Source organism: Zootoca vivipara, chromosome 1, assembly GCF_963506605.1.
Source record: "Zootoca vivipara chromosome 1, rZooViv1.1, whole genome shotgun sequence".
Lineage (NCBI taxonomy): Eukaryota > Metazoa > Chordata > Lepidosauria > Squamata > Lacertidae > Zootoca > Zootoca vivipara.
In genome coordinates, this window is record NC_083276.1 from 70,358,663 (window position 1) to 70,377,546 (window position 18,884).

The 18,884-nt window shown below is 38.8% G+C and overlaps 1 protein-coding gene across 22 annotated transcripts in view; it reads right to left on the reverse strand.

Moving 5' to 3' along the window:
- Window positions 1–2,863: 2,863 nt before the first annotated feature.
- The window catches only part of SOX6 (SRY-box transcription factor 6), a 420,354-nt gene continuing 404,333 nt past the window's right edge, over window positions 2,864–18,884 (reverse strand). For all 22 annotated transcript variants that reach the window (XM_060275933.1, XM_035120001.2, XM_035119983.2 and 19 more), the window contains 2 exons: window positions 15,989–16,205; window positions 2,864–12,158 (listed from right to left, as the gene is read on the reverse strand). In XM_060275933.1, the coding sequence (XP_060131916.1) occupies window positions 11,855–12,158; window positions 15,989–16,205 (521 nt within the window). In that variant the 3' untranslated portion in view covers window positions 2,864–11,854. The remainder of the gene's footprint in view (window positions 12,159–15,988; window positions 16,206–18,884) is intronic.

The window sequence follows — 18,884 nt, forward strand, 5'->3', positions numbered from 1 at the left end:
AATTTTGACCTGTGCATAGCAATTTTTTAAAGAAAATGTGGGGTGCCTAATAAGCAAAGGATTTAGGTATATTGGGGGGGGGGGGAAAGAGACCATAAGATTTGTGATATTACCACAAATTGCCAATCCCAGACAGTACCGGTAGGAAAAACTTGTCTCCATTGCTCTACTACAACTGATTTTTTTAAAAGCAATTGTGTCTCTAACTTGCAAGTGTTCTATATGCAGAAGGCTTTTTATATGAGAGTACTGTTTTCAGACATGTATTCCTTACTTGTGATCTGAGATGCTACATTTTAGCAAAACTTTGCAGCCTATGGTTCTGCTTCTGAGGCATCGGGGCTTGTTCAGCTGTGGGGGTGGGAGGCCTCTTCCACCCCCCCCCCAGCTGAGCATTTCAGCGAAGCCCCCATGCTCCTTGGATCACACGTGAGCCTGAGAGGCATTGGGAACAGGGCCGTCTCAAGCCGGTCGAGCGCCCTGGCGCGGAGATCGCTCCGGCCCCCCTCCCCTGGTGGGCGGGCGCAGTATGGCTTCCGTGCGGCTTAGCTGCGCAGCGCCCTCCTGCCGGCCCGGCACCCTGCGCCACCAAGACTACCCATAGAGCCGGGCCTGATTGGGACTCACTCACCGTGTAGGACTGGGCCATATACTGTACTGGTATTTAGCTGCTGATATATCATGATGTTGAAAACAAAGTATCACCCAGCGCTGCTTTGTTGTTGTTTAGTCATTTAGTCGTGTCCGACTCTTCGTGACCTCATGGACCAGAGCATGCCAGGCACTCCTGTCTTCCACTGTCTCCCGCAGTTTGGTCAGACTAATGTTGGTGGCTTTGAGAACACTGTCCAACCATCTCGTCCTCTTTCGTCCCCTTCTCCTTGTGCCCTTCATCTTTCCCAACATCAGGGTCTTTTCCGGGGAGTCTTCTCTTCTCATGAGGTGGCCAAAGTATTGGAGCCTCAGCTTCACGATCTGTCCTTCCAGTAAGCACTCAGGGCTGATTTCCTTTAGAATGGATAGGTTTGATCTTCTTGCAGTCCATGGGACTCTCAAGAGTCTCCTCCAGCACCATAATTCAAAAACATCAATTCTTCGGCAATCAGCCTTCTTTATGGTCCAGCTCTCACTTCCATACATCACTACTGGGAAAACCATAGCTTTAACTGTACGGACCTTTGTTGGCAAGGTGATGTCTCTGCTTTTTAAGATGCTGTCTAGGTTTGTCATTGCTTTTCTCCCAAGAAGCAGGGGTCTTTTAATTTCGTGACTGCTGGCACCATCTGCAGTGATCATGGAACCCAAGAAAGTAAAATCTCTCACTGCCTCCATTTCTTCCCCTTCTATATGCCAGGAGGTGATGGGACCAGTGGCCATGATCTTATTATTTTTTTGATGTTGAGCTTCAGACCATATTTTGTGCTCTCCTCTTTCACCCTCATTAAAAGATTCTTTAATTCCTCCTCACTTTCTGCCATCAAGGTTGTGTCATCAGCATATCTGAGATTGTTGATATTTCTTCCGGCAATCTTAATTCCGGTTTGGGATTCAACCTGCTCAGCCTTTCACATGATGAATTCTGCATAGAAGTTAAATAAGCAGGGCTAGCACTAAACTAAATCATCAGAGGGTGAGCTGTTGTGCTAATCATAGTGGCAATTTGCTTAGCTATTTTCCCCATTGGACTTTCAAGATGAGACACGAATCCCAAACTCATAAGGCAAGATTTACTGAAAACCCTACCTACAAGCAGTGGGAAAGTTCTCTAAACTTGATAGAAGATCTTTTCAGTTAAAAAATAGAGAGCAAGGGAAAGGGATCCCTTACATTTTTTTTAATGATAAGCATGTGAACCTGCCCCATGGAACAAGCTGTTCGCTCTCTCATTCTCTCCCTTTTTTTTATAAAGCATTTCATGAAAGTGATTTAGTATTCCTGTGTTTGCTTGGTTTCCAAGTATGATGCTGCTTTGCCTGTTTTTGCTTTGCTTTGCCTTGCTATTGCATGCAGTTTTTCTTTTGAGAATGGAGTGGTTATTTTTCCGATGCCTTCATGGTTTTGAACTTTTTAGTTTGGATGTTAGTAGTTGCTTAAAATATGGTTGATCAGATGGTTGCAAGCTGCTTTGGGGGCATCTTTGATGATGAAAAACTGCTATAAATAATTTAAATAAATAAACAAAGGATAACGATTAACCATGTAATAACTGTTTTGACCTTGGGCTTTTTATTTCAGTAGGTGTGTCAGTTGTGCTATATCATTTTAGACACTCATCATGATTGTCCCTCCTACACTTGGTCTTAGAAAATGACTGGAGGAAGTGGGCTAAAATCTCCTGTCAGAATTGTCTACTTTTATTATGGGACACCTGAATGTACTTGTTTTCCCATGAAGACACTAAGAACTGCTAATAAAAATATTATATAGGGGTTATACTGTTTAGGCCAAAGGCAATATGGTATTACTGTGTTCATATTTTCTGGTTCAGTTAGTTTGTCTAGTGTGGCTGTAAGAGAAATGAAAATGAAGGGCGTAACAAAGAGATAACTTTTATTCTATTCCTACTTGGTATTTCGAAATACCCATCTCGTACAGGGTTACTTTACAAGCCTTTCCTACTTACACATCACACACTATGACTTGAGCTTATCGAGCCAAAGTTCAAAAACCCAACTGCTGATGTGACATGAGAAAGCAATAAGTAGACTGACAATGAGCATGGAGGGAGGTGAGCCTGCTCAGAAGGAATTGGTCACTTGATCTGCAGGGCTTTTTCTCACGAGCAGCTCCTTGGGATATGAAGCGGACTGTTACGTATAGAAAGAACAGAATAGGCTGCACAGAAAAAGCCACACACATATCATAAAACAAAATTTATCTTTAATCTGTAAGTGTCAACAGCAGTACAAAAGATGGAGTGATGGTGAATAGATTAAGGGTAGAGAGGACAGTCTTGAGGTAAATGAGCATAAATAGGCAGTCTTATAGACACTCCCCTGAGGGGCCAGAACCCCTTATCATGGCATATGGTATCACCCAATGATGACATGTTTAACATATCAGGAAAGCACCTTGTGCAAAAAAAAAAAAAAAGGAAGGAAGGAAAAAGGAAAAAAATCCCCTCAAATATGGTAAGGTGCCAACATACACCAGAATATACGATATAAAGACAGTCTTTTTTCAGTTTTGTCTTTTCCATTAATTTCTGAGGAGAGGAGAAGACTCTTAAAAGTACCACTGAAAAATTATTTAATATTTAATTTACCTCACGTCAATACTGCACAACAAAATCCAAGAAATCTGTTTATGCTATGAAGCAAAGCTAAGAATGATTCGTTTCCCCCCCCCTTAAATTAAGAGCACATACTTTTAAAAAAATCAACATCCTTAGCAAACTTTTTTCTTTTCTTTTTAAACTGCTTCAAGAGGAGAGTGTGAGAGAGATGTAATGGCAACCTTTTAAGTTCATTTAAAAACTTTACACTGGACTGTACAAGATTTATTTTGATAAACTATTTACATTTTCAGACTTTTAAAACTTTTTAAAACAACAAAGCAGCAATAGACACTAGGGTTTGTTTGTTTTTCTCTACATGCCCAAATAATTACCAGCCCTGGGCCCAGATAGGTACCTGCACTGTATATAGAATTTCTACACGGAAAACTTGCCAGTAAAAAAAAAAAATGCTTGTGGGTGTAGAATCAGCAGCCCTAGCATCATAGGAGCCACACCCACAGTGTTGCTATAGGAACCAAAGCATAGTACCTTGACAAAGGGAGTCTCAGTTGTCCCCCAACAACTCTACACAAAAACTTTACACTTTGAAACAGCAGCTAGCATGTCAGTCCAGCATGTCAGTGAATTGTGCTGATTAAATTAACATAGAATACAATCTCACAATATACATCACAAACAAATTACAATGTCAGGAAAGAAAAGAGTTACAGTAAGATAAGTTATGTAGTAACAGCTTATAAGCTTGTCTTAACGTAATAAAAACATTTGTACATGGCAAATACAATAATGAAGGAACAGAAATGCTAAAACATTCGAAAATTTGCTACAGGCTGATGAAGGGTACATGGGAGGGCAGGGGCAGGAAAAACAACCCTGTGCTTTTGAGAAAGCAAAACACAAATGACAAAGGAAGACAATATGGAGAATGCACACGAACAGGTCTGCAATGTGCAGCATAGAAACAGTTAAATATTTGCACATTCCCCAAACTTTTTTGAGAGCACCAAGGACCTCACTTGTGGTTTTTGAAGAAAGCAGAAGTTATAAAGCAAACTGTGTCACTAAGCTGCTTTATAACTTTCATATTGCCATAAATACCAATTGGAAACATTTTCCTTTCACACATATGCCCCAGACCCACCCTCCTCTTTGAAAACAATGGGTGAACTATCTCAGAATATCTTTTTTTCGGCTCTTAAAACTTAAATCTTGGACATGTTATTTAGAGGGAAGGTATGGAGTCTAATAGCATAAATCTGGATATAAAGACAAAAGATACCAACCCGCTTATGTAAATGTTTTGTTTTGCGTTTTGCATTTTAACATGGAACTGTAGCATTACAGTATATCAAACACGTCCAAGAACTGCAGAGAACAATGGTTGATAATAAAAGGAACTCGGCGGGTGGGACAGTGGGGGGGGGGAAGTAAGAGTTTGAGAAAAAGAGTAAGTGCCTTTTGTAAAAGAAAATCAAATGAGGTCACATGTTAGTCTTTAAACAGGACATGCTTAAGTGCCAACTTCAGTCTTTAAACACACATGCAAACGTCTAGGATCTGAGACTATTTTTTCAAATTGAAAATATGAAATACTCTATTATTACATTCTACCAGCTGCATTCTAGAGCAGGTGTTGGTACTGAAGATCCAATCCAGATAGACACATAAAATTCTGCTCAGCTTTAAACATATACCTAACTCGTTTGGACTTCGGTAGAAGGGTTTGGTTATTTTATGCTAAACTGGTGCCTGAGGCTGAGATCTTCATACCACCTTCTCTGAAGTAGCACCATGGGCTTCCATTGGGACTTCTCCAGAATATGTGGCTTGGGGATTCCAGCATTAAGTGCTTTCCTGGATTGGAGCATTGTAGCGTTTTCTTACTGGGAAGTTATTTTAGGTGAAGTAGAAAACAATGTCAGGTTTTAATAAGACGAAGAGCAACATTAGGTACAGTAGGATATCATGCTTTAACTTTGTATTAGGGGATGCTTGCATTTACACAATCATTGTTTCATTTACACAGTCGTTTAAACAATCACTGTTTTCAAGTTACTGCTGTACTTTTTTCACAGGGTTCTGAATTTACTGTACATAACATGCACCCACCTATCAAGTTGTTCCCTTGTTGTAATAGCATCCCCCTCTTTACGCTGCCTCTTGCACACTGATTCTGGATCAGTTGGCAATCCCACAGCTTCCCCCAAACTACGTATCTGGGTACCCTCATACATTTATGTGAGGGGGGAGGGGCTTCAGCTCAGTGACAAAGCACATGTATTGCATGTATAAGGTCCCAGGTTCAAACCCTAGCATCTCCAGTTAAAAAGTGTCAGTTAGCAGGAAAGGCAGAAGACTGCCTGTTCCCCTACAGAGCTGCTGTCCACAGCATATGGATAGATGTTTAAGACTACAACTTATTTTCTTAGAAATGGGCCCTTTGATCAGAGCTATTTTCCTCTCTATAAACATAAACCCTGTGACATTGTGTTATATTAAGACTTTAGTTTGTATTGGTTAAATATCAAGTCAATTTAACTATTTACTTTTTCAAACATGCCAATACTATTCCGCACCAAGCACAGGTCTGAAGCGGTTTAGTGCTGTATTTAATAACTGGCATTGCTTACAAAGGCCTTCCAGAGAATCATTTCTTCATGTGTGATATTTATTTACTTAGTTTGTCATTCACATTGACACCTTTTTTACTATTCACATTGGTTGCTTTCAGACAAACTCTAAGAACGTCCATCAGATTCTGTTATGTACTAATTATGAAGCAAATTGAGCCCAAACTAAACTAGAAATCTGGCACTTAAGTAAACCAGTTCTTAAGCCAGTTGCTTTTTATAGTAACTCTAATTACGTGGAAGGAGGGAATGAATATATATCTGGGTGGTATATTTTGAGGAGATAAGCCATTCAGTGATGAATTATACTATTTCATTTACTTCCGAGGAATTTTATAGAACTACATTGGCAAAAGTGTCAGAGAATTAGCTGTTGCTTCAGCCTGCAACAACAATGACACATCATGGCCCCAATCAAGAGAAAGTTATGTTTCATTTAATAAAATCAGCGGGACTTGTCAGTTATAACCAACTTGCCCCATTTATTTAAATGGGAATGTAAATGTCATTTACATCTTTTCACTTGGCTGAAGTAATAGGCTGTAGTGCTGCCCAAGAGTAATAGACATTCCACATCCTATGCACTAATTTGCTGATGCAGCAATCCTGAAGAGCAGGCTATTAGGCTGTATCTCTCTGACTAGTATTTTATTAGTCCCAATAACTATGATGCTACTACCAGAGAGTAAAGACAATGAGGATTGTTATTCTATAGCAGGGGTGGGCAACCTCTGACCCTCTGGAGACTGCAATCTAACTCCCATCAGGGCTGGGGCTCATGGGAGTTGTAGTCCGGCAAAATTTTGAGGGACCACAGGTGTTCCTCACCCCTGTTCTACAAGCAGGTGAAATAGTTTGAAAGGTTAAGTGTTTATGAAATACAGGATTCCAATTTGAAAGAGGGCACAAGTGAGGCGACTTGCCATCCTTGCTACAGGTCCACAACACTGCTCTCGCACTGCAGGTGTAAATTCAGCATCTACATGAGGTACAGTGATTTGTCAGCATTTAATATGGACCAATGTACACTGATACAGAACAAAGTAAATACATAACTTAAACTTCACTAGGTATCCATGAACAAAAAATAAAATTCTATTTCCTATGTTATATTTACACATTAAGAAAAAAACTAAGATGAGATGGTGACTAATCAAAAACTTTGTTTTGAGCTCCAATTAAGGATGGGGATAAATGTTTGTTTCCATATGATTGTCCTTCCTTGATTTTCTACTGACACTTTAGAGCCGATTTTGGCTAATAAATATAATACACTGTTTCTGCACTATTCAGAGTCAAATACAATTTTTTTACCCAAACTGACCAACAAAGTAGCTTTCTACCCTCTGCTGATTCATGAAGAGCCATTCATTGTCAAGAATGCACCTTTAAGTTTTGGAGCATCAACACAGATGCAGGGCTGGAGCTAAAACAAAGTATTCATACATACAAGAATTTTGCATAAATAAATGAAATAACAAAGACATAAAAATGACTCAAATCCGGCAACTGTGAGGCAGGCCCACACGAGTCGAAACAGATGACTTTTGTTCATGTTGTTTTTGTACAACAGTTTCACATTAGTTAGAAGTGATAAAAAATACCATTTATATCCAGTGCTTATAACACTTACGAAATAACATCTGTGAGTGTGTGTTTTTGTACTATGAGCAAAATCAAGTTTCAGTCCTAAAGAACAGTCCTTTGTTCTCCGCCAGCCTGCAGAATATTATTTTGGCATGGTAATAAAATTTATAAAAAGAAATTAACCCACTAAACTAAATGTTTGCCTTTGTGCAAAAATAATTACAGAAAATACAATGTTAGCAATACAGCATTCTACCTATGCAACAAAAAAAACCATGAAGAAATGCAGAGAAAAGAAATGAATTGTAGGGTGGAGAGAGATTTATAACAGGAGAAACCTGTAGAAAATTAATAAATAGTCATTCTTTAGGGGAAAATGAGTACCTCCGCTCCAAACTACATGTATTAGAACACTTCAAATTTCCAAACAATTTTAATAAGAAATGATTTTCTTTTAGTACCTTAATTAGGTAAAGAGGACGCTCACCAGCTAATGACACAGCAAGTGCTTTTAACATCTCAGCTAGAACAGTTTTATTGCTTCAGCTGTAGACATAGGAACATTTTTCAAATAAATAGTAAAAAAAGATAATTTTATTTTGGATTTTAAAATGGCTGCCAAAGCTTGATGGGAGTATTATATGTCAGAATAGTATTTGATCTTGTAAACACAGCAGTCCCTATTTGCTTGTCTGGGTTAAATTGTCTATTTTAATATCGCAAAAGCTACCTCCAGCAGCTGCTTCTGAAAGCTGTCAGGGCATTAGTTTTCTTTACTAGTTGTGCAAGGTTGTATGATAGCATGTCAGCAGTCTGCACTGATTTTGGTTATGTTTGTATGTCATGGTAAGCCCCAAACCATGGTTTACTGTACACAAATGAACCATGCTGGGCTTCCTCCTGTCAGGTGCTCCATGGGAAAAACTGACTATCTCTGCCTTAGAATAACATCCAAGCCAAGGGGTTATGGTTTGTTTTGCTCAAACAAACCATGATAGGAAAGCCAACAACAAACTGGCTTCACTTCTTGGTTTGTTCCAAGCACAACAAAACAAAATCTGTAGTTCAGCCACAGAAGAAAAAGAACATGCATGATTAAATTTATATACTGATTAATGCAAAAAAAGAGGTTTCTATTGCAAGCCAGAGATTATGGTTTGTTTCCTTTCAGTGCTAGCAGGGGGGAGCAAAGTACGAATGATTTGCTCACACATTGTAAGCCATGGTCATTATGTTGGTTCTATTAATGAAAAGACTTTGAAGTCAAGGAAGTGAAAAATATATATAATGATCACAATCTAATGAAAAATCGAATTGTATGTAAGCTAGATGCCAGCTATGGAAGGGGAAAGAACCCCATCTGCCCTAGTCATAGAGTTGGAAGGGATCCTGAGGGTCATCCAGTCCAACCCCCTGCTCCATAAGCAGGGTTGTAGTTTGGGTTGCAACCCATGTTTTCAGAAGAACTGGTTCATGCTCACACATTTATTACATACAGGTTTGGCCATCAAACAAGGTGCAGAAATGTTTTTATAAAACCTGGCACTCTTTCCCCTGAGCAAAGCTAGTAAGAGATGAGGCTACTCTTCCAGCCTTAAACATGGCATCTTTACACTATGTGGAACTCTCAACACAGCCCTGCTTCACAGAATTAATAGGCAGCATGGAATAGGCTGCTTGAAATTGCATTTGCAGGGTAGTGCTCCAGCTGGATTAGTAAATGGTATCTGTGTGTCCCAACACCACAGACAGTTCATGTTGAGTTTTTGCTGGCATAAAGAAAATTGCACACAACTAGTTACACACAGATGTAATGGAAGCGTGGCTTACACATCATGAACTATATGTATGGTTGGCTTTATTTTTAGGACACAAATATTTTGCCCCTATAAAATTGCCATATTTCTGGAGTATATTAAAGATATAATGAAGTAAACAAAATACTTTTCCGAGAGTTGAATATCCCGAAAGAGTCTGATTCAATATTAGTGGCCTGATTCTAAACATACATATTTATGAGATGGTGTAGTTTTCAGTAGAAAGTACTGATGAAGTGAATAAGTAGCTGAAACAGTAGACTCTGGCCTTGACCATGGGGCATAAAATTGATCAAATTCAAAATCTGGGGGCAAACTGACTTCCATTAAGACCTCCATTAAGACCTAGATTATTAACTTGGGAATGTTTTGTTCCCACCTTCCCTTGCTTCTTTATATATTTAACAAAATTATATATTAGAAATGAAATAAATAATTACAATTTCTATAGCATCTTTGACCTGAAGGCTTGAGAGCACTTTGCAAATATTGATCTGATATTGATACTATGCTTGGAAAATAGCTATATGTTTGTCTTGTTTGTCGGGCAAGACTTGGAGCCCTCTAGATAGTTTTCTGCATGTTAGGCATGTATTTGTGCAACAATATGAAACCTGCACATGTACAGTGGTACCTCTACTTACGAATTTTATGCGTTCCGAATGCACATTTTAAGTCGAAAAAATTTGTAAGTCGAATCCCATAGGAATGCATTGGGAGAAAAAAATCGTAAGTAGAAGCAACCCTATCTAAACCGCATCCAAGATGGCGGACGGAGCTCCATTCGTAAGTAGAAACATTCGTAAGTAAAGTTATTTGTAAGTAGAGGTACCACTGTATAGTAAAACCATGTCAGTGAATGACAAAATAATAGAATGAGCTTGGAACTCTATTTAGTTTAGTGAAACTAGCATTTCACACAATTTATATGAGATAGTAAGATTTGTGTGGCTTTTCCTGCATAAAAATCATAGATGGGTATAGTAAATGGATCCTTTAGGTTGTTGGCTATTGATATGGCAACATGTAGTACAGTATTTGAAACTATGACAGCATTTAATTCAGAAACTCATGAGAAAGACTAGGTGAGATGTTGTATACTATGCAAAGTAAAGAGAACCTGAAAGGGATAATTTAGAACTGCTGTAGGGGAGCCTCGGGGCTTATGCAGACCCAGTTGGATTTTTGTAACTTTCTCCCCTTTGAACCATCATGATGACAATTTGCTTCTGAAACAACTTCCCTCAGTTTCAAATTTGGTTCATGCGAAGAGGTGGTGAATTTTGGTTGAGAAAACACAGGCCCTGTTGCTTTATGGAACTAACTGGGTACTTCTTTGACTCCTGGCCTAAAAGTATAAAACAGACACATAGCACATGCATACTAAGCAAATACTGAAAGCATCTGCATCCCTTTGTATCATAGTGTTTTCCCAAATGTTTTCGACACATATAAACATGATCTCCCATTTAAGCATATAATTACCTTTCACTATTAAGTTTCCTGCTATTTTAAGAAAACCACAGGTTTTTGGGGGGAATGGGGCATTTTATAAAGAAGTCAACAACAAACTGAAAATAATGCAAACGCAACAGTACTTTAAAATTTCTTCTTTTTTTCAGTATGTGGCCCCCTGACATTCTGGAATGAATACATTATTAAGAGAAAATGTAGTTAAGACTGAATGTAAGGGTTAAAAGCAAAGGGGCAGTGAAAGGATTTGGAGTTGGCCGTACATTCTTAAGACAGGCCTGTCTGTAGCTGGTGATCACTCTTTTGTGCTTATGTAATATTTTATACTGATGGTACATCAAGAGGCAGAAGCAACTGGGCAAGTGCATTGTGGAAATCATGTTCACTATTTTAAGAATATCCTGTCTCCAGATTCCTGAGTACGTTACCATTTTCTGGAAAAATTAGGCTTTTAAAAAAGATATATAGATATTTTAAGATGCCAAAGGATTGTCTAAGACTTTACAGTGTCCCTTAAGACTTTTTTAAAATGTTAAGATTAAAAAGTTATGAAAGTTTGGCACATCAGAAGGTCAGCGATACATGTGGAGAAAAAAATGGAATTTAGAGACCTTGTTTAAAAAAGATGAGCAAAGACACACTGATGCACATGAGGACTTGTTCTGTTTCATGATAGGAAATTTTGCACTTATTTTTTTGTTTCGTTTTTGTTTTCTAAAATAATTCAGAATAAAAACACATTCACAACCTGTAGGCTGGCACAGCATACCTGAGTGAGAATGTAAAACCCCCATTTAAAACAGTAACTTAAAACCTTTCTCTCAGCATCCAGGAGGAGAAAAAAATAGACAAAAAAGGAAAGACTTGTAAGACAGCTATTGATTTGTATAAGTTTTCAAGTCCCAATGTCTGATACTTAATGTCTTCACCTAAATTTTTAAAAAAGTTCATGAAAATTAGGGAACAATCTGTGTCACACATTAAGAAACATTTAAGACCATTCTGCAGATGTAACTGTAGGAGCCACACATGCATGCAGGCTCATTTAAGAACTTTTTGTCCAAAACAAAAACAAAAAAAGTCAGAGTACTTTAATTCAGCAGACATCCTCAGTTGGCAGTGACAGCCTCATGGGCTTCATTTTCACTGCTATAGTCTGATTTGGGGTCATCCTCAAAGTCCTCATACATTTCCATCTCGTCTTCCCCATTAATCATTTCGTTTCCAGCAAGGCTCCCGCTGTCCGTCTTCATGCTGTAAGTGCTCTGAATGACAGGGATGCTGGGCTCAGGGCTAGCCGAGGTGCTGGAGCAATCAGATGTCATCTGAGGCGATGGTGTAGTAGTTGCCATAGTAATAGCACCAGGATAGACCACACCCGTCCCTGTGGTGATTGGAATCTGAGGCTGTTGCCTGCAAGAAAAGACAAACATGGGGAAGATTTCCTTGAGTTTCCATAAGAAGTGAGTGTCTCTCATTTTGATAGAAGGTGCAGTCACCTTTCAGAAGGAGAACCCTGCTGGTTCAGGCTAAAGGCCCATCTAATCCAGCATTCTGCTCTTACAGTGGCCAACCAGATGCCTACACCAAGTCTTTAAGCAGGACGTGAGCGCAACAACACTCTCCCCACTTGTGCTTCCCAGCAACTGATACTCGGATGCATACTGCCTTTGCAGTGGAGTTAAATATAACCACTAATACCCAATATGCTCCTTGAATTCGTCTAATCTTTTAAAGCCCCCCAAGTTGGTGGCCGGCATTACATCTTGTGGGAAGTGAATTTGGTATTGTCTTCCATGCGTCTGACTCTTGTGTCCCAACCCTAAAACGCTGAATCTTACTGATTTCATTGAGGACATGCTTCCTTGCACATAATTATTACCTAGCTTTTTGTTTATTGTTAATTTATTTCTAATAAATTTCCTCTCCAATTGGAAACCTTCAAAGCACTGAATAAAAACTGATGATTATTTCTGTCTGCTTTCCAATGCAATAATGTCAAGCCTTTCTACATGCCTGACAATATGTTAAAAACTTATACAATGTATAAAAGTAACTATCATTAAAACAAGACAACTGAAACAGCCAATATAACAGTGGAGAGACATAATTAATACACCCTCATCTAGTGATAATTTCAAAAAAGGAAAGATAAGCCAAGTCACAATCAAACTGAGTTTGTGAATAAATTCTAGTTCTGTAGTTTCACACGGGGGCCTTTTCGTTGAGGTATGGTAACTGGCATTAGTTAGCAGTAGAGTGCTGAGAGACAGAAATGTTCTCTTGGTGGTTTGTGAATGCTGCTGTTTTCAATATTGGATTTATATCTATTTATTCTCTTGCAAGAAATGAACCACTTATCCTGTGCAAACAAGAGAAGGGCATTGCTGGCATATAACACACTGGAATACGTGCAGGGTAGTTTCCTAGTACAGTACAGGGGGAAAATTGTCTACACAGTATTTCAGGTTTGGGTTTATCTAAGCACCATATAAGTGGGGGGGGGATTCAGAGCTGTCTTTTTTTCCCTCAAAAAAAAAACCACTTAAATGTTAAATTTGGAAATAGTAATTGTGTGCTGTTCCCTAATCCAAATCACTGAGTCTCAATTCAGCTGCATTTGAGAAAATCTTACGTGCTACATCCTTTGAAACGTAGAAGCCAAATAGAATGACATTAACATCAGATCTCATAAAAGTGCTTACTGCATATATTTCTGACACACTATTGCCCTATTCAAAATAGTAGTTCAAAAGCTTTTAGAACATGTGTGCATTTTTTTGTAAGCATAAATATTGGGAAGGCTTTTCTGCAGTATCTTTTAAGATACAAAGAATAGTTTTCCACAGTATCTTAAAAAATACAAAATGAAAAATCTCAAGGGAGATTTTTCACACAGGGAGCAGGGTTCTGCCAACAACACACAACTGTATCACCTGCCCCCCCCCAACAACCAATGTGAATGAGCTTGAGGGTGGGCATCTGCAGGGGGAAAGTCTACACAGAGCTGAATCCAGCAAAGTCCTTTTGTGCGCATAATGACTTTGTAAAGAAAACACTCTCCTCCCTCCCATCACGCTGTGTGCCTCCTGAACATGCATCCCTGAGTCTGTTTTGGGGGAGAACCCCCAAAGTAGATTTGGGAGAGAGAGGAGAAGTTCTGTTGCAGAATTTAAACCTTTCCCATTTATGCAATGACATTGTTGGGCACAACTCCCAGGCTATGTCTGAGCTGCTCAGCCCATCGCTGTTAATGAAGCACCAGCTAGAAAGCATGCCTTTCCTGGACTCGTGCCAGGGCAAATCACAATGAATTTGATTCATCGGGTCTAGAAGTTCCAGGTCAAATGCCATAGTTGGATGGTGGCTGATTAGGAGAGCAGGAAGTTGCCACTGGAACATGCTTTTCAAACACTGGTATATGATGCGAAAAGATGTGCAGAATGGTGATTCATAATTCTGGATGTTCACTTATCCAGCTCTTACTCAACTTCCTTGCCTCTCCCACATCATTTCCTATCAGATCCATTTACCTTTCATTTCTTGTGTACCAGCTCCTTTAACTGCATAAAAACCTCACCTCCTTATACCAGATCATCACACATGCACACATATACATTTCCATGTGCAAGCACTGCTTCCCTTGTCCCACACTAGTTAGAACTATTCTTATTCCCTTCTTCACCCTCAATAAGCTTTACTCTTTCACTGGATAATCTGGCTACAGTAGCAATGCCCTTAAGTAAAAGAGGGTGTGTGGCTGATGGGTTGAATATCTGAAACTCGATTCCCAAATAGTTTCTTGGCTGCCTAAAGTCAGCCAACTATGTTTCAGGATAAGGTACATGGGCCTATTGCCTCATCATATTTCAAGATATCTAACCCTCATCATATTTATGGATATCAAAAACTGATTTGGGCAGAAACCCACACTGCTGCAGGCTATACCACAAAATAATTGACTGCAACGTGTGTCTTGCATGCCAAGCCAGAAACAAGGCACAGAACCAAGCAGTCAAGGTCAATTATCTGGTTGCGAAGCCCACAAGAAAAGAATAGTATTATGATTAGAGGACTGAACAGAACATTGTGAATTTAGAAGGGCTGGCAAGAGAAGCTGCTTTCTTAAATTGCCAGAAACCCCTGTATCACCAAGCATCCAAAAATTTGTTTGTGTGTTTATAAGACAGTGGCAGAGATAAACCTATCGAGTGACAATTGTTCTAGTGAATGTCTGGCCTGAAACTGAAGATATATCACAGCACTGCATGCTGCTTAAAAGTCCAAGATGGCACGTAAGAGATTCATTGAATGCATATATGGTTTCTTTCCTAGGAATCAGTTAGATTCCGCCCACCCTGCAGCCTGAGAAATTCAAAGACAGTGCTGAATACAGCAGAGGCTGGGTCAAAAACATGGTGCTACAAACTGAAAAATACATGAGGAGTATGTCTGTCATACTTCCGCCCTGCTGCATACCCAGAGACTCAAGACTCTGTATCAGGTGCATCCCCTCTCCCACAAAGCTTAAGCAGATTGCAGCCCTTTTTTCACTCCACATGCAAACAGTGGACACCCTAGATCTGCATGGGGTTGTGGGAGAAAAGGCTGCAATGTGGAAAACTTGGGGTGGGGGATAATTGTATATTCTTTACTCATTTTAATGGTGTAGTACAACTATTGAAATGAATTTCCAATGTCATGTTGGTGCTTCTGTTCAGTAATTGACTGCTCATATGGCCACTACTGTTTCTGCCCTCACTCCACAGGCAAAAGAGAAAATGATGTGCATGTACTGAGTCTGGATTCCAGGAAATGTTAATAATGGACGTCCTTCTTTGTAAGGGGAAGATTTAACCTCGCTGCAGTAAGTTCCAGCAACAGCAAACTACTTGTAAAAGTGGGTAATGGAATAAATTTAAAGGGAAGGGGTTTGTTCTACACTTTTTCCAAGGACATTTTCACACTATTTTGCTTTATCAGCTTTAGGGAGAAGGGTGAGGGGGTACCTGTTTAAAAGCAAAGAAAAAGCCAATAGTTCCCAGGTAATGGGTTTGTAGGGGTCTTGTGGGTAGGTTACCAGATGGCTGTCAAAAGCAGGGAACCACAATAGACTAAAGAGAGTTTAAATGTTTGGGTCACGGGCTATGATTAATAAATGAATCTTAAACAAGAGTCCCAATCTCATAGGAAGTAAAACTATATAGCAAGTGCTGGATTTGACACGTAAACCTTCCACCTACCCTACAGTAAAAAATTGCCTCATCTCCTGCCTTCGAGATCTCATCAGTTGTTTATATTCTCCAATACGCAGTTTCTTCCCGTCGACAATGCAGGTGCGTTTTGGTCGGGGTTTATATTTGTAATTAGGATACTTCTCTAGGTGGATTTTACTTAGCCGTGCTTGCTCTTCATAGTAAGGTTGTTTCTCTTGGTTTGACATAGATTTCCAGCGAGAGCCTGCACAGAAAAAGATATTAGTGAGCTCTAAGTTTATTTGTCAGTTAATTCTACTTAACAGTCCTTTCTGCCACAGTTCACCTTTCAATACATCAAGCAGCCATCCCAGTTGACATTAAGAATTTGAAATCTACTTTTAGAGTGAGTGGTATGCTTAGTTCTGCAGTATTCTTAGTCTTCAGATATTTCCCTAATATTCTGTAAAGAGTTTTTGCTTGAAAAATGTTTGTAAGTGTACTGTTGGAGAACTGGCCCCATTCACATTAAGGTTTCACTGTTTTTTGTATTTTTTGCTGTTCACTCTTTCAATCAATCCAGGCTTGTATATTTTAAACTATAGCGAGTTATTCACCTATTATTTGAACAAAAATCATTGATTCATGTATACATTGGTAGTTATTTCATTAAGAAACACTACCTGACAACAACCATAAGAGCAATATGTAAAATAACCCAGCAAACATTAGAAATAACCCCAGAATTGGCCTTGCTAAACATCTTCCAAAACAATAATGCCCACCTGCATCACAAAGAACTCATAACCCGCTTACTCTCAGCAACCAGAAACACCATAACCAGATACTGGAGAGACCTGTCAGAAGTAAGCATGGACCAATGGTACCAAACTGTATGGGAAACAGCCTTACTAGAAAAATTAACCAATAAGTTGAAACTGACACAGGGACAAATAGAAGAAGATGGCTTCACCCTGGTATGGTTCCCCTTTATCACATACACAGCCCAACATGACAATGACAAAAATCCACCAACAGCATACAAATCAATATGGCTAACCTGATCCAAAACACCCACCCCACTCACACACAAAACAAAGACCACCACATCCCAACCACAAAGGAACAACCATATCCTAGGCCAACCCCAACATCTCTCACCACCAAAGGAACACAAGCAAACAGCAGAGAACCTACACAAGTGACGCTGACAAAAAAACCCACACATATTAAACAATATAGAAACATTATCACCTGACCCCACCCTCCCCCATCTACCTCTTTTCCCCTTTTCTTCCCAATGTCTCAACAAATGAAACTGATTTGTAAAAATGTTATGAGAGACATTGCACATATCTTTGTAAACCAAGAAAACCTTTAATAAAAAAGAGGGGGGGGCGAAGAAACACTACCTGATTTATTTATTTTTTTAAAAAAACTTTATTACTAGCATAATCCCAATGGATTCTGGGCCTGTCTTTCTCAAACACCATATGGCAAACTGATTTTGAAACAAATGGAACTTTAAACAGCAGTTTGAGATATGATAAGTCTGTGGCTTTAAAATTAAAAAACTGGCAAAAATCCCACTGGACATGCTCTTGGGCACCCTGAAAGTGGATCCTTGAATCTCAGTTATATTACTAGAATCGTGTTTGTTCAGAACCATTCTACTGATCTTTAAAGGGGGGGGGGAATTCACCTTGCTCATGCATAATTTCTCCAGCAAGAATTTAGCTTGTAAATTTATTATAATGAAACCATGACCTGAAATTTAGCAAAACTTGCTTATTCACAAAACTGGAAATGACCCTCTAACCATCTTAGTGTCTTTAATTTTGATGCCCTTTACTATAACTTTAGTTTATTATCAGCTCCTTGACCCTTGCAAATCCTATTAAACATTATAATGATACAGCCAGATGCAATGCATACACTGAGCTGTATTTGAAAGAAAGTGGAAAGTACATTCGCAATGCTCTTCACTACTTTAATTAATATAAACATTCAGCACAAACTGCACTAATAAAAGACAAATATATATATAACAGTTTACATAGAAAAAAGAAAAGTATTCAGGTCTGTTGTATTGTTTATAGAGAGCTACCTAAACAGTGAAGAAAGAAGGGTGGTTTGTGTTGGGGGGGTTAAAAAGGAGCTTGCAGATGGTTAAAATGATTACAGCTGTGGTGAACGTGGGTGGAAGCTATTCTTTTACCACGAGCTTTTATACATCAACAAATGGAAAAGTTGTATAAATATTATCCAGAGTCAGCAATACTCTGTTGTCAGTTCTAATATTTCAGCTCCTTTTTTGTCATTGTCCTGGAAAATGTGCAGAGATATTATATGTAAATTGACTCTCTCTCTCTCTCTCTCTCTCTCTCTCTCTCTCTCTCTCTCTCTCTCTCTCTCTGTGTGTGTGTGTGTGTGTGTGTAGTAGCAGGGGAAGTCCTGGCAGGTTTTACCCCTCTTTTAAAAACATATGATTGCTGGCACTTCTGAAATATTTATACTGAATGTTTACATTTTAATGAATACTGTTACTATACTTGTAATGGGGAGGGGGGGTTGTCAAAGAATACACACAAATAATATAGATTCCATAGAGTTGCCAAGACTGGAACAGTGCAGGTTTTATACAAAACTGAGGGGCTATTCATATAACTTACTAAAATAGTAGACAAATATGAGAGCTTCTATGTAAAACACTGAAAGTTTAAGAACAGAGTTATATTTATTTCTGAATTTTTTTACCTCTTAAAGGGGAAAAAAGCAAGTAAGAGAAATAGCTTTGTTAAGTTGCAAGATAATAGTCCATGTATAAACTGAGTTCTTTAACTCATATGGAAATCCAATGTTTTTTATTTAAATAAATCTCATCATCATAAATTTCTGTAGTAGTCTTAAGCTTGAGTACCTCTCTGTGCAATCCTATATATAT